The sequence below is a fragment of the Cibotium barometz genome, chromosome 4 (assembly GCF_041138505.1).
Source record: "Cibotium barometz isolate CiBa-2024 chromosome 4, ASM4113850v1, whole genome shotgun sequence".
NCBI classification, from domain to species: Eukaryota; Viridiplantae; Streptophyta; class Polypodiopsida; order Cyatheales; family Cibotiaceae; genus Cibotium; species Cibotium barometz.
This window is the reverse complement of record NC_141049.1, coordinates 49,168,054-49,185,247: the sequence shown is the minus strand read 5'-3', so window position 1 is coordinate 49,185,247 and position 17,194 is coordinate 49,168,054. Positions and strand designations below refer to the sequence as shown.

Genomic DNA, 17,194 nt, shown 5'->3' with positions numbered 1-17,194 from the left:
ACACACTAAGGAAAATGACATGTTTATGCCAAAGATGAATATATGTTGATGCCATATAGTTGTTAGCATTTTCTTTCTTAAATATTGCTATTGACTAGTGCTCCACACACACACACACACACACACACACACAAGCACACAAGCACACACTCAATTACACACTCAACAATACATACACAAGCACACACTCAATTACACACTCGACGATACATACACACACACACACACACACACACACATGTGCTTCTTTTGCTTTTGGATTTCATCACATTAATTTTAGATGCACACGCCCCATACGCACACAAATGACCACACTCCACACACACACATACACACACTCGACATGCACACAAAAATGGCCATAATCCACTCTCTCTCTCTCTCTCTCTCTCTCTCTCTCTCTCTCTCTTCATACACTTTAATAGTGTGTGTTCAAATCCTCTATGTAACTATGGTAGAGCTAATGTTTTATGCCTCGTAATTTTGTAGGTTTATGTGGCCTTGTCAAGAGAGGTATGTATTGTGCATGGTTTTTCTTATGTTGGCACAATTGATGGAAACAAACATTGACCATGATGAGGCCATAGTGCATGATGGCAAAATGTGTGACCCAGTTAGTGAAGTCAAAGAACACCATGAATTGTAGGAAGGGTCATGCTCCATGTCCTTATTAGGCCTACCCTTGCCCACAACATATCTTGGAGGGTTTTTTGCTAAGCTCTTGCCCTGCCAATAGGCATCTCCATGTGAGTAGGGATACATTCTGATACATGTGGCAAGGTTTCTCCCATCACGAAACACCGCAACATAGTTTTGCATGAGGTGGTTAGCTTGGAAAATTGAGTATGTCTTTCTTTGCATATGGCACAACACTTGACGTTTTGGTAGACCTGTACGAGTGTACAAAGAGCACAACATTTGGAATTGTTCTTGAGTGTAATGCAATCAAAGATTTTGGTTTGCATAATTTTTACATCCATTGGCCTTCAAAGTCTCGTTTGTTGAAGCTAGGTGAAGAGTTCCATACGGTATTCCATATGTATTCAAGGTATTCCCACAACGTATTCCATACGTTGTGGGAACCATTGATCAGTCACATATACCCATTGTTGCACCGAGGCAAAACCATGTGGATTATTTTAATCGTAAGGGTTTTCACTCAATTCTTTTATAGCTATATGTAGACTATCCAATTTGGAACTATGATGTCAGTTGGGTAGGTTCATTCCATGATCATGTGAATTTTGCTCGAAGTGAAAATTGGCTAGAATGTGAAAGAGGAGACCTTGGGAAGTACTATTTGGTAGGTGATTATGCATATTTTACTCGCCCATACATGTTGGTGGGAAACAAGGATGGTTTACCACATATGACCTTCATATACTCTAGCACAAGGATGCCTATCAAGAGGGCTTTTGGAATGCTAAAAGCTAGGTTCAATATGTTGCTTAAGAGATGTAATATGGATCTTCACAATGTTCTCGATGTTGTGGTTGTGCCTGTCTAATGCTGCATAACATTTACATTGTTCATGGTGATGCATTCGACTTAGAGTGGGTGTGAGAGGCCGAAACAAGTGTACATAACTCGTTGACATTGGGAGAAGAGGGTCAAAGAATTGCAACGATCTCACTTATAGAGCTACAAGCTATGAGGCCTCTCTTGAAGAGTGAGGTTCTTGAGCGCGGCCAAAGTGGGAGGCAATGGCTTTGGGGTCGGGTGTCGATTGTTGTTGCACCAACAACTTGGCAAAGCCAATGCATAGAGAGCAGATAAAGAAGAATGTACAAGGCAAGGATGTTAAAGGGTACTTTTCCACTGACCTTTTTTTTTGGTCAAGGTCCACTCCTTGGTTGTCGGTCAAGGTCCATTGGGGTAGCTTCATCCCCTCTAACCACAATTGGCACCATTTCATTTGATGTTATTGGTAGTATTTTAAGAAGTCTACTACCCTGTTGTGTGAATCAAGTCGAGGACTCTTTTGCACAGTGCTCAAAAAATATATTTTTAATCAAAATAAGGACAAATCTTAAATCTATCCAGTATTTGTTTCAAAATCTCTACAATATGCCGGTTTTATAACTAAAATAAATAAAAAATCCATTCCTTAAAATAAGGGCTACTTAAAATCTTAGACGGTTTTCCTTAATTCTCACCGGTACAAATACTCTAAAATGCCATTATTTTTCGAGCCCTATTGTGCACTCTCCACCCTCAACACTATCTCCCACGGTGTCATAAAGACCCCTTTGGGCATGGGATCAATGGTGGAAGGCCTGTTGCGCGGGTGGGGCCAACGAGGGTCGTCTGATCTTAGTCCGAGGACGGAGGGTCGGTCGGTTGGATTGCCGAGGGGAGGGGGAGATAAGCTTAAGGCCTAATGGCCGATTGTTTAGAGCATGAATGCGGGCGGGTGTAATGGTAGCGTTTTGCTCTAGGTCCGCGGTAACCCGGGTTTGAATCGCGCATGGGCGTCGGTCGCTCACGCCCAAGTTTACAAATTGGCATGAGTTTACAAAAATGCCCGAGGTTACAAAAAGGCATTGGAGATCAGATGGCCCTTGTTGTCCTTTGCCCCCACCGATCGACCCTCCCGCCGTTGATCCATGCTAGGGGTCTTTATGACCGGTGAGGTCGTCCCTCGTAGTCTGAAATGGGCCTAAATCAAAAAGTGTTTCTTGTCCGCGGGGCTCGCAGATCCCCACCTCCAGACTTTGGCCCAATGCGAGATTTTTATTTGTACCAAGCAATGTCCTTACCGATGAGAATTGAAAGTAAGACTCGATCACGAGACTTACCCGAAACACATGCAGTGGAAGTAAGGCCCGTTACGCATACCCCACCACCCATGTATGGGTGGGGGATTGGGCATGAGAGATTGCTTGCCCATGAATTATGGGCGGTGGATACCCCCACCACATCAGCATGGGGAGGGAGCGGTATGGCAATGTGTAATGGGGCTAAGAGTGGATCACGAGACCTTACCCCAAAACACACGCACTGCTGGTGACTACTCATAAAATATAGTTTTGAAGCAATAATTGAGTTTGCCAGCTGCAGCGATGGCGCCGTACGGCGGAGAGAGGGTTCGACCAAACGAAGAAAATCTGCAGCTATGGTAGAGAGGAGGTCACGAGTGTCGGTGTAGGGCCGTGGTGGGAGTCGGGATTGTGGGTGTGTATGGGGAGGGCGCAGAGGCGACCTCGAGAATCGATTTTTCTGTAGATTACAGGTTTGGCCGGACTCGAGGTTTTCCTTTTATGCATAATGCGCTTCTGTGTCTAGTGCCGCCACTGTCCCCCAGACTATCATCAGATCCCTCGCGTGCCAACGCGGGCCAGGGTTGGAGCCCTCGCCTGCAGATTTTATCTCAGTCAAAGTCGCCTTAATTCTGACATTTGGAGGTACCATCCCCCTTTTTCTCTCCCTCCCCCCCCAAAACTGTAATAACCCTAGCCAGCGCTGCGGATGGGTCTTGAGAGATGGTCCGCCAGAACCATCACCACAGAGAAACCAGGGAGAAGTCTAAGAAAAAGCTGCCATGGGTTCCCCCCTAGCATCCCTCGATGCAGAAACAGAGCAGGGGAAGGATGGTATTCCCCCTTCCTTGAATGCATGGAGTTCTGACACAGAGAGCTCTAATGCAGTCTCTGCTGCAGCGAGCCCAGCCATAGCTTTAGCAGTTCCAAACTTTTCACCTCCTCCTCACAGATCCACAGCGCAGGATAGCCATGGCAGCACCATGCCTGCAGAAGAAGAAAGGTCATCCCTTTCTTCAAACTCTGAGGAAGAAATGGTAAGGCAGCAGGCATATGCTTTCCATGCAAACCCTAACAATAGTGATGCCAATCCTGACCAACAGGTTTGGGGTTTAAATCCTAAGCAGCAGGTTTGGGATGCGACCCCTAATCACCATTATGGTGACGATGAAAACCCTAACCAGGTTTACCATGGAGATTATGGAAACCCTAGTAACAATGGTGGTGATGCAAACCTTACTCAGCAGGGGGTGGACTCTTCCGGTTCAGATGCAGATGTGGAAAAGGCTTGCAGCTCTGTGTATGTGAAGCAAGGTGATGGGGAGGAAGGTGAATGTTGCAGGGTTTGCCATCTTGCTGTTGGGAGGAAATCCGTGTCTGGTGAAGCTATGAAGCTTGGTTGCGCATGCAAGGATGACTTGGCCCTGGCTCACCGATGCTGTGCTGAAGCTTGGTTCAAAATTAAGGGCAATCGGTAAGAGCAATCCTTCTCATGCTGCATATTAGTCCTCATAGTTAAAGAAGACATGGCATTTTTGTATCAGCATCTAGAAGATGTATCTAGTCATTGGATTTAAGCGTGAATAGAGCTTGATTAAGCATGTTAGGAAAGCAATCTGACAGAATATTTGAAAGTTCTGCTGCTGTTAAGTACTCTGTTGGTTTTAAGTTCTGTTCATGATGTCCTTTTCTTGCTTTATGGGTGCAGGACCTGTGAAATATGTGGCTCCACAGCTCAGAACATTGTGGGAAGTGGAGACGCCAATTTTATGGATCATTGGAATGACTTGGAAGCAAGCAATTTGGCCTCTAATCGGGCAGAAAGATGCTGGCAGAATCAACCCTTCTGCAACTCCTTGTTGGTCTGCTTGATACTTGTCTTGATTATATCTTGGTTGTTTAGAGTGACTCTATTTTGAACGCAGTAGCCTGGGTGCCACTGACAGAATATTTTTGGTGTTTATGTTGCTGTGCTATGTGTGCATCTTTTTGGTTTTTGTTTCAAGCTGTGTGTGCAAGGAGGCGGCATTTGAAGGATTGAGAATTACAGTCTCTAAAGACCATGTACCATATTGCTCATGTAAAAACCGAATAGATGATTTTCCAAGTTTGGTAAGGTCCAGGCTCTTATGGGGTTCTTCTGTATGCATTAAAGCAAAAGAAACCTTTCAGGGTTTATGATCAGCAGTGTTGTGGCGGACTGATAATGGGCTGCCCACATCATGTCACCTTAGCATCCAGCCTTACATCCACACATCCATTAAGTTTGCAGCACATATAATCTAACTTGAAATTTACTTTCTTATGCACACTGCTGGCACTTGGGGGAAACAAAAACCAGTGAAGTAATGATTTGGATGCTAAAATGCTCTTTTTTTGTGAGGATTTCTGGTCGAGTGGGGTTTTCAATTTAAATGCACACAAGTGATTGGTGTTTGCTAGGGAAGAAACAATTCAGTATCAAGTGCATTTCTGTGTCAGTAGTGCTTTTAGCATATGCTTGGAAAGGTGAGCTCCTATTTGCTGCTCTTTCCTCATGTTTTTACGCTCATCTTCACAGGAAGAGCAAAGCTTTGTCCACCTTCTTTGTCATTCGAAACATGTTTGTAAATTTTTTTCTAGGAGTTACTCTTGGTGAGCTAGTGATTCGGCAAGAAAATGCCGACAATATGTATGTTTTATGTTTCAATATGATAACCAGTTTTAAGTTATACATGCATGCTGTACATAAAATTTGGTTTTTGATGGGTTGATATGATGAAGAGTAAGTTTAGGAGCTAATTCCTTCACCTTCTACAATTGAAAAAAACTTGATAACTAACTAGCTGAGGCAAATGCTCCTCATTTAAAGAGCTAGATTATTGAAATCATGTCCTTGTGCACGTTTTATGGTTCTGTTTTTTAGTGTAATGGTTTGGATATTTGTGTACAGTGCTAATGTGCCTAGTATGGTTTGGATGTTGAGTGGCTAGCAAAGTAAAACGAGCTACTCCTTAGTTTAAAGAGAGATTTTGTATGGTGAAAAGGGAACATGGGCTTCTCTTATAATGCTAGGAAAGAAGAAGGAAACCTAGGGTTGCATTGGGACTATTTTCAAAGTTTTAAGTAAGATAGCTCTTATACAAATTAGTGAAGCTAGTGTGATACTTATTCTACAAGGGAGTTTTTCTAGACAAATTGCTCAAGCAAGTGGTACGAGAAGAGCTAGGTTGGATCTATTTGAATATAGAAATTAAATTGTTTGTTTAATTTAGATGAATTTTATATAAGGCTTAACCTTTCAATCAAATAATTTGAAGTATCATTTTAGGATGATTCCTTTTAAATTTGATTGTTAATTCGGTCAACGAATACACAAACATCTTTCTTAGGTTTCGCCGATTGGTAGTTGCGAGCAATTGTGTTGTGGTGGTGAGGTCGAACAAGGCTTAGGCTATCCCATTGGATGATGGGACAAAGTTTTCTCCATTAGTCTCTTTTCTAAATGTCACCTAGGTTGAAGCTTGTTGTAGAAGAGCTAGTGTAAAGTCATGGTTGGTGACACACTACCATTAATTTTACTTGCTCTTTTTCTCTCTCATTTGTAATCTAATATAATACTTTGAAAGTGTTATGAGAATGGAGTTTGGGCTCTAACAAGATTCAGGCGGTAGGGGTTTGGGTCTACATGCAGCTAAGCTCTAAGGGACCACATCGAGTGCATCAATTGGGGAATATGTTAGAAGGGGTGGTTATAAGGCTTCAAGCATACTAAGAAGAAAGGAATGGTTGCCATAGTGCAACATGTGTATACCCTTGGAGACTTGTACGTTCAAGGCCAACGACTAAGGTTTTCTTCAAATTGTCAGTGTAATATAAACATAGCTTTAACAACATGCTAATATTGGATTTTTTGTTTCAAATTTTCTTATGATTTTTCATTTTCTTATGTCTCTCTGCAGATATTTTTCCCTCTAATTATGTTGAGGAGGAAACACCACTCCTCCATTCGTATCATTTCATGACATAAAAGATATAACAAAATATTTACAATGACAAGATAATTAACTGCTCTTGAGTTTGTTCTCTACTTGTTCTTCCTCTTCACTAGGCTTTTTTCCTCTATAACGCAAAAACTTCTTGTGACTATAACCCTTGAGTACATTTACATCTTCTAGTCCGGCACCTAGAGCATAGCTAGCATAATAGAGGAAGTATTCGATTCTGGAAGGTCAAAATCATGTACCGTATCCAAAGATACGAATAACAGCACACTTCTCTATCAGCATGACCTTATGTATATTATAAGGGATGAAGGAATAGCTCGTATATCTAGATAGTGCCTTGAGTGTGAAGTGGAATTTTAGCATCACTAGAATATTTGATGTGATAGACAATAAATATTTCTTTGTCAATAGACGGGATGTGGTGTGTAAGAGCAGCATCTTGGCCAACACTTGCACGGGCAGCACCTCCACGTCCAAGGAAACCATCGGCATCATCAAGCTCAATCTGCATTAAACAAAGAATTTAGCTCACATAAAATCAGAGTCAATATCCCAAATCACATAAATTCACTCACTCAAGAATAGAAAAATTACCTTCTGGTTCTTATACTTTTCCATCTTGGATGCATCCCAAAGGTTGATTATTGGAGCCTTCTTCATTTCCTTGATCAAGGGTGGGCAAGGGCTCTCTTCCAATTTCAGTAATTCCTAACTCCTCTTGAAAATTTTGAAATTCTAGCTCTGTGGGAAGAGAAGATTCAGTCTCCTTGGCTTTTCAAAGCACAATGGCATGGCTCTAGGGGCTTCAATGAAGTTCTCTGTCACCTCAATGTCCAACTTCAGAAACTCCTCTTTATGTTCATTTTCACATTGAGTATACCCCTGGCAGCTTCACAAAATCATCTACTATAATTGCAAGGCAATAATCCTCCCTTAAATTATAAAGCTTTTGTATGTGTGGGAGAGAAGAATAAAATTCTTGCCATTAATAAGAAAGGAGGGCAGCCTAGGGAGGACGAAGTTTGATTTCAAGTGTTCTCCATGCACAGATGATCCCTCATTTTAATAACAATGGATGCCTTAAACTTTGCCACATCAAAACCTGTGCTAAGAAGACAAATCTTTATCCTCTTATCTTCTGAATAGGCATCCCACTTGCCTGACATGCTTTTCTTTTTAGATGAGGATAGGGCAAAGCTAGACTTGTGAACATATTGTGATGATCCCTCATTTATAATTTCTGTACTAACCAATTTACTATATGCCTCCCACTCTTTCCCTAACATAGAGCTTGCCATGTCGTTAACAATTTGTTCTAAATTAAAGGGCACATTGAATATAGGCTCAACATTTGGAAGACGTTCATCGTGCCTAGCTCTCCTTAATAAATCAAATAGGTTTTCATTGGCACTAGGCTCATATGTTACCTCTTCAAGTGTCTCTACATCTTCTAAAGGATCATAGAAGTGAACCACCTGAACCACCTGCTCCATGCTGGCCATGGTGCGAGGAGACGAACAACTAAAAAGAAGCGGAATTGCCTATCTCGCAGGGTGAACTGCACGCGCGAGTGAACGGGGAAGGAAGCCAATCCATGGCACGAGGACGAAGAAAGGACTAGAAACAAATTCGCTCCATGCTGGCCATGGTGCGAGGAGACGAACAACTAAAAAGAAGCGGAATTGCCTATCGCAGGGTGAATCGCAAGTGCGAGTGAAGGGGGAAGGAAGCCAATCCATGGCACACGAGGACGAAGAAAGGACTAGAAACAAATTCTCTTATCGCACAGTGAACTCAACATTGAACTAAAAACGCGTGTGGAGGAAGGGGCAAAGAAGGAGGATCGAAATAAAAAAATTAAAATTTAAACAAGGTACACGACTATATATAGATATTATTAGGGCTGACATCATACAGGTACGACAGAAGTGAAGGGATGACGTCACCGAAATGTGCCATTGTGCCACGTGTAGGGCTGACATCATCACTAGAGTGCCACATTGTAGGGCTTACGTCATCCTTGCAATGATGGCATCACATTTTATAAAATGGAGAAAATATTCTTTTTCTTTTTTGTCGGGTACCATTGACGGTGCGAGTATTTTTAAGTGATTATTTCTGTAACTTTGCGCAGCATCTGCAATCCTCCCTCTACGGCGCATGTAGTTCCATCCATCAGGCTCTCAAGGCTTATCACACCATGGACAACGCGTTCTTGCCCTCCTCCCTCGACGATACGAGTAGACTAATCTGGCAGGGTCCGATCTCAGCTATCGCATTATTGACAATGAGTCCTCGCCTTCATCCCTCTACGGCACGATCAGTCATATCCGGCAGGCTCCAATACCTCCTATCGCACTGTGGATAGCTAGACAGCGCCTTCTTACCCTCCTCCCACGACACAAGTAGACATATCCCACAGGCTTTGATCTCTCTTATCGCACTGTGGACAGCACCGACGAGTGTAGTCCTTTCTTGGACGTAGCTTCCTCGCAGTATGGCTCGCACAAAGCAAAGTGTAAGGATGGTTTACCCAGATCCCTCCCTTCCTAAAGATTCAGTGCTAGAGCAAGAGCCACAGACAACAACTTCTAAGCAACCATTAAAGAAGAAACAAGTAAAGGGTAGAACCAATTTATCTAAGTCAAGAACTTTCCTCTAGAGACAAAAGAAATTGTTTGCTGAGATAAGGTAAACACAAGAGGCTACACATCTGCTAGGGTACCATTCTTGAGAATTGTAAGAACAGTAAGTGATAGTATCAAAGGGAAAGCACACTATAGATGGTAGAGCAGTGCACTGGCATGTCTTCAAGAAGCTTGTGAAAACTTTCTTATAGACTTCATGAATGATAGAGCTTCATATGTGCTACCCATGCAAGAAGAGTCACTTTGATGGACAGAGACATGACACTTGTTAGCAGGGTGAGGTACAGGTTTGATAAATTTCTTCATCCCTTGCCAAATGAGGGATAAGAAAGCCTTTGAAATCCTTGCAGTTTCCCCAGCATTGAAAAGGAAATCAAAGGCAGATAATATTAAAGTTGAAGAAGTTACTTCCCCTCCCAAGAAGAAGAAGAAGAAAAGAAAGTTGGTTAGGAAATCTAAGCCAGATGATAAGAGTTCTGGGGAGGAGGAGGAGGTGAAGGAATAGGAGGAAGTGGTGAAGGAAAAGTTCTCACATGTGCATGATAGCTTAGAGACCCTTGTGCAGTTGGAGAAGGTCAATTATCAGAGGCTTACCCAAGTACCAGGGGAGCTAATCTACAATGTTGGCATAGTGGAGGAAGACTATCTCTATATTACACCTGGGGACATTTACATGCTTGTAGAGAAGGATAGGGAGATCAATGACAGTGTTGTTCTCATGTGTATAAGGTATGACTACATTTTTCACATATGTATATTTTCTTATATGTTAATATAAGAAAATATACATATGTATAAGGTATGACTACATTTTTCACATATGTATATTTTCTTATATGTTAATATTTTCTCATATTTTGTTCATTCCTTTATAAACTCTTGTAGGGAACTTATGAAGGAATTGCTTCCAAATCAAGTCAATGAAATATTCATTTGTGATTCCTTAGTGTCACCTGTATTGATTGATATGAAGAAGAAGACTTTCAAGCTAGCATCCTATTTCAAGCCAATGAGAAATAAGAACATTTGTTTTATTGTTTTGCCATATGTAGAGAGGTTCATCTCTATAACTGATGATTCCTATGCGTTTAAATATTTGACATACGATATTTTCTTTCTTAAATATTTCTTTTTCTTTTTTCCAGTGGACATTGGAGTGCTTGTATTATTAATCTTCTGATAAGGACTGTTATTTTCATGAACAGCCTAACTCGCATGTATGGGTAGATTAAATTGTAAGTAGTTCTCCTTAATAACTTGAATATTGAGCTTCATACTTTATTTTCTTAATAACTTGAATATTGAGCTTCATACTTTATTTTTCCTTATATTCAAATTTGGTTTTTAATAGGGCATGTAAGAGAGCTATTGCGGCTATTGATGGATATCCAAATTATAAAAAGGAGGCAGAGTATAAGTCTCGGTATCAACCAGTGGCTTTACAAAAAGATTCTACCTCATGTGGATGGCATGTTATTGCCAATGTGCAGAAATATCTTTTATCTAAATATACCGAGATTGATAGCAGTGTAGGTTAAGTTAAAAACCCAATATTTTTGCAGTAAATCTTTACTTAAATTTTTAACTTAATTTCTATAGTTCTTGGTTCTTAAATATGAGAAGTTTTGTTAATTTGATAGACTCTTGGATCTCACGAGTTTTGGATGTGGAGTGTTCGTGCAAGAGCTATCAATATTATTTCGGATAATTCAATTACTCTAAATGATCCAGATTCTCCACCACCCCCAATGCAAGTCTCTCCATCTAAGAAGAAGAAGAAAATACCTGTACATTCACCACTAAAGAATTTTATGTTTAAGCAAGGAACTCTACAAAAATAAACCAAGGTGCTCCTCAACAAGGAACACATAAAGAAACCAAGGGTACTAAATCAGGAAGTACCTCAAAGAAAAGTGGTCCTCAAGTGGGTGCCAAGAAGGGTGTTGGCAAGAAGGCTACAAAGGAACTCAAGTTCAATTTTGATGGTAAGAATAACCAAAAACAGTCAAAGGATATGGACATGGAGACAAAGAAGGCCACAAAACCAGAGAAGACAAAGGGAGACATGGAGACAAAGGAGGCCACAAAACCAGAGAAGATAAAGGAGGCCACAAAACCAGAGAAGACAAAGGGGGACATGGAGACAAAACTAGAGGAGATGGAGACAAAATAGAAGCTTCATTCTCCTCCCTATTTATCATTGTAAATATTTGTAAATTTTCTTCTAATTTTATAATCTTGTTTGTAAAGATTGAGAAATTCTCTTCTCATGTTATGATGCTTTTTACTCAAACACATTTATACTTGAGTTTGTAATGGTTTTGAGATATTGTGCCATAATTGTTATCTCGTGACTCGAGTACATCTCTAAAAGGAAAATATTAGAACTCTTAAAGGGCTTCATAAAAAGAGCTCTAAATATTGTAATTCTAAAAGAACAACATAAAAAATTACAAAGGCACAGCAATTACAAGAAAAAACTTTTCATTGATGAATCACATACATAAATTTACAAAATCCCAAGAGTCTAAATAGACTTCATAAAAAAACTCCAAAGCTTTCTTATTAAGTCATGCTTATACAATCATATTCCCAATCAGCATCTACCAAGGTCTTCGACTCCATTCACATTTGAATCTTTCTATTCTTCACCTTGAACTATGCCCCACTTATATCCTCACTTCCCATGATATTGAGGTGCTCCCTAATATTTAGTAGGTTCCAATGCCTGCTTACACTTACAATTTCCACCACACCATTGGGAAACCTAATGCATATGTCAAGAGGCAAAACAACTTGTTCATCCACTTGCAATGGGATCCAATTACTAATTTTCTTCATCCACCGTTTGTAATAAAAGCGAATGTATAAGGTAGCACGAGCTTTAAAATACCAAAATGTAACACTGGACTCTACTATTTTGCACTTGAAATGTATCATCCTTATGCTACCCCTTTACAATGTTCCACTACTCTCCAAGCAAGGCAACCATGTCATCACCTAGTACTTTCTTGCACACAAACATGGTAAGTGTTTGTGAGAAAGTAAATTGATTGAACATCTTGCAAAAGGATGAATTGGACATACCCAACTGAGACCCACAAATCAAGATGGCTTTGCAAGCTTCAAAAATCCTTGTATGACACAAAGCATCTTTGATTTCATGACCATAACCATCCAAGCATCAGGAGTTGGCCATTCAACAGAAGAGAGGAAAGGCGATGTGATAATCTCTAGTTTACCAAACCCATCGTCATGCATTGGCACCACATAGGAGTGTCAGTAAAAGAAGATCTTTTCCTTAAGAGAAGGTCTGCATTGGTTTTACAAGAAAATAGTGCCTCACCAATGTTTGCATGGAGTGCTTGAAATATTCCGGTAAGGCTTCATAATGGTTGCTCCTCTGACAAGTTGGAAGTAAAAATATCTATAACCCAAAAATAAGATCATTAAACATGAAAGATGTAGCTATCGTAATATCACATGCCTCCTTCCTTCCTTATGATTCTTACAGTTGCATGGGAATGGAGTTTGTTTACGAAGATGTATGTCTCGTGCCACGTACACATGTTGTAGGTCTCCATTGATCGATTTTTTGAATCCCTCTAAATGACCCTTCCAATGAAGCTCCATCACATCTCGTCGTCAAACTTGGTGCGGACCAATAGCAGTAGGCTGCAGGGAAACCCAAGCACCCTTGCGAAATGCCTCTCTCACCCAAGCACCATCATCGTCCCTCTTATTTTACAATGAGATCTCCTTAATCTCAACTTTTGGTCTTCTTCGTGGTGCAGCCATATCAATTGTGAAGCTATAGTAGTAAGATTAAGGTTGGGCGAATGAGATAGGAGAAAGAAAGCTATAGTAGTAAGATTAGGGTTAGGCAGATTAGGGTTTCGGGCTTGAGGGATATTAAAGAGATGGAAGAGGAAAGAAGGAAGAGTTTAATTTGGACGTTCAAGAGGGAAAGCGGACTTGAAAATTAAATTTTTGATTACAATGAAATTTGAGATGGGTTTTTGGGTAGAAAAGTGACTTTTGGGGGAATCTCGAAAATTTCAAAATTTTAAGGATTTTTTGAGCCACGAAAATGGTGGGACCATACCTACCCTAAACCCCCTACTTTTTAAAGGGACAAGTGCAATTATTAGTACTGAAAGCCTAGTCCCCCTCCCTACAGCCTAGTCTCCCTCCCTATATTCAAAGGAGACCAAATGTGCAAAATCCTCTATTCCTATTAGTCCGTTGGCTAATTACTTTCATTAGAAAAAGGCCCAAAATATGTTCAAATGCCTCCTAATGTATTATGTTGATGAGGCAAGTGAAATGAGGCACGCTATATGCTCTTATGAAGAGGCACATGTTTGAGCATTGTGAAAGGCAAGTGATTGAAGTTGTACATGGAAAGACATCCTTTTGAAGCTCACCCTTGCGATCCTCATCATCACCATTAAAATCTTGTATTGATGGAAATTGGGATACATCTATAAGTGCCATTTGTAAGTGAACCCCTACTTATACTCTTCTATTGCAAGCTATTCCGTTGTAGAATCTAGTTTCTGGTAGAGGAGTATCTTGGCATATAGGCGGAGAGGCCAAGGGGAGAGTTTTCTTGAATCTTCCTTGACGCGATGCCGTGGTAAAGTGGTAAGGAAGAGGATTAGGTACTATGGTGGTGATGAAGACTTGGCCCAAGCCCTTGCTCTCGGATTTCAAACTTGAGTAAGGGGGTTGGAAGAGCTTGGCCGGGAGATCTGCAAGCTTCAAAGCGCTACATCGACCTCCAAGTGTTCTCAGTGGATGCATTTTGATGGGCAAAGATTTGGCAAGCAATGGATATAGTGTTGCAAGTGAGATTCAATTGATTGTATATTGAGATTTCATTGTAAATACAAAGGAGGTGCTATCAATCTTTTTGCAAAAAGAAAATGTGCAAGGCACTTGAGGTTAGATTTAGATGCCCAAGATACAAGTTGATGTGGTGCATGCCTTTGAATGGGTCTGAGGCATTACCAATGCAAAGGGGAAGTGTAGATAACAATTGGAGACAATCTTGACAGTTGAGTTTGCTACATTGCTAAACCCTGATTCAATCCGAGAGGGTTGGCGTTGTTTTCAAGGTGTTTGCATAACTTTATTCTACTCTCCAAGGGCTATGTTTGGAGCCCTCAAGGGCTATGTTTGGAGCCCTCAAGTGCTCCATTCCGAGTCCGTTTTACTTCTTAAATCGATAAGTATCCTCGCAAGGCAAAAGTGGTGCCCAGTCAAAAACAGAGAATTAAGTTGGAGATTTGAGCATGTTGGGGCATTGTATATGCCATTAGCTCCCCGATAAACCAAAGGGCTCTTGATTTTGGCACCGTTGACTTGGTCAAACATCCATAGTTGACTGGTCCTCCAAGGGGTTAAAAACATAGGATTGTTGCTAATCAAATGTGGTCAAGGCATTGACAAGGATGTGTAGGGCTTGTTTAGAGAATTCCATCAAGCTAAAGACTTCCAAAATCGGCCTCCATTTGATCCAGATTTGGTCACTTTGTGTTGAAGTTAACTTTACCAAAAAAGTTAAAATAGAGAATAGTATAGGGTTGACCAAGTCAAAGGCAACTACATAAGTGGATAGAGCATTGAAATACCTCCCTATAGAGCCAAAGACTATTCAATTTGGAGTTTGGGAACCCTTACAAAAGTATTTTGAGCAATTGAGCAATTGAGATGATGTCGAAGGCCAAACTCAACAAGGAGAACTACAAGGAAGCTCTTGAGTATGAAGTGGGCACATCGTAAGCAAGGTAAGAGGCAAATTAGGATGATCAAGGAACTATGCAAGAAGAAATTAGTGGCAATATCAATGAAGGGATGCATCAAGAGGTAAAAGTTCCACAGATACCTAAAGAAGGTAGGGACATGAACATGAATAACATGGTACATCTCATGCAAACTATGATTGAAAGGATGGACCAAAGACTTCAATCCATGGTGGACAAGTGTGACTCTATGAGCAAGGAGTTGCATGATGGGATCACAAGCTTGAGGCAAGATTCCGCCTAAAGGAAAAGAAGCTTACGGTGGACCTATGTTGTATCCATATGCACCAAACACTTTTCCACCAATGGTGCCACAAGCTTATGGATCTCTTGTGAGACCTTCACATGCAAATGTGTTGCATACTCCTAAAGCTAGTATGTACCATGTGGATGGGAATCATGGTTCTATTCTTGGAAAGGACAAGATACGATAGTCATTGATGCATCAAGGCGGAACAAGTATGTCCGGTATGCCTATGCATGATCCTATAAATGGGGCCAAGAATATTGACGCGATGATGCACTCCATGCAAATCATGATTGATAAAATAAACCAAAATTTTCAACGCATAGTGGACAAGTCTAATGCTTCGATCAAGAAGAATCATTGTGGATTATCTAGCTTGGAAGAAGAACTTGGCAAACATTTCAAGCAAGTGGACCACATGATCGTACGATTTTTGTGGATTATCTAGCTTGGAAGAAGAACTTGGCAAACATTTCAAGCAAGTGGACCACATGATCATAAGCTTTTTGTGGGTTTAACACGTGCAAATACATTACATGCTCTTCAAGATAGTATGTATTATGGTGATCAAAGTCATGGACCTATGCTTGGAAAGGGAAACCTACCTCCATATTCAATGCAACAAGGTGGGGCAAATGCATTTGGTATGCCCATGGATCAAGTTGATACATATGGATCAAGTATGCCTATGTATGGTTCCTCTTCAATGCATATGTGCAATTAAAGATACCCTTTACCCTTGTGTATCGATAAGCCACATTATTAAACACTTCTCTCTTCAAAAGGAGTGATTGGAGAAAGGCAATGCACAATGTTTGATGGTGAAGCTTTTTACAAGTGAAGCCAAGATAAGGAGGATCAATGTATGTGAATTATTGGTGCTAACTCTTGGTTTCCCTATTGCTTTGAGTGGGGATAGAAGACCTATTATACACTCAATGTTGCTAGATTTGGGCTTTGCCAAAAGCAATGGAGAATCTCCGTTTACTTTTACATTTGACCAATGTATGGAGTGTGACTATGTGGGCCTTTATGCACTACAAGGCACTGCTGCCATACACGTGTTCGATACATGCGATAAGTTACGAGCGCATGCATGGTCGCGCATGTATATGAGTAGTATCGGGTGCATGTATATTGGCATCTACATTCGCGTGTATATTGGTTTCAGAAACGCATGTACCAACGCGTGTATATTGGCATCTAAATTCGCGTGTATATTGGCATCTAAATTCACGTGTATACTGGTTTCAAAAACGCGTGTACCAGCGCGTGTATATACACGCAATTATACACGCCTTATTACACGCGATAACAGAGAACTTTATTAAGAAAAACTCCATTCCTTTACAAAATTAAAAACCATTTTCTTTAAACCATCTCATAGTACATTACAGTATATATCATTACACAATCCCACTACATGCATTTACAACAATGTAATATATTCAAAAATAAATCATTAGATGATAATTAAAAGACAACATATACAATAGAAATGTCATCAATTTAGAATGATACAGTGATGGATTGGTTAGGATTCGATCTCATCTTCAATAAGATCCATCCTTGCCAACAAAACGATCAACATCAATATCCATTTGATCAATTTATAAGGCTACGATTAAATTTATTCCACTATCGATATTCTGTCCATTGATAATGGTATCGATGCCCTGATCATCCTCATCAACATCACCATCATCCTCAATGGTAGGGTCATCCTCATGATCATGAGAAATGGCAC

At 40.6% G+C, this 17,194-nt stretch overlaps 1 protein-coding gene across 1 annotated transcript; it reads left to right on the top strand.

Moving 5' to 3' along the window:
- The first annotated feature begins 3,011 nt into the window (after window positions 1-3,011).
- Window positions 3,012-5,066, top strand: LOC147639351 (uncharacterized). Its single transcript, XM_086790336.1, has 2 exons — window positions 3,012-4,233; window positions 4,468-5,066. The coding sequence occupies exons 1-2, from the start codon at window positions 3,542-3,544 to the stop codon at window positions 4,676-4,678; spliced, it is 903 nt and encodes a 300-aa protein (XP_086646462.1). The 5' UTR covers window positions 3,012-3,541; the 3' UTR covers window positions 4,679-5,066.
- Window positions 5,067-17,194: the final 12,128 nt, after the last annotated feature.

Coding starts and splice junctions, on each gene's coding strand:
- LOC147639351 (XM_086790336.1), top strand. CDS start 3,542: ATGGGTTCCCCCCTAGCATCCCTCGATGCAGAAACAGAGCAGGGGAAG. Junction 4,234..4,467: donor TTCAAAATTAAGGGCAATCG/GTAAGAGCAATC, acceptor TTATGGGTGCAG/GACCTGTGAAATATGTGGCT.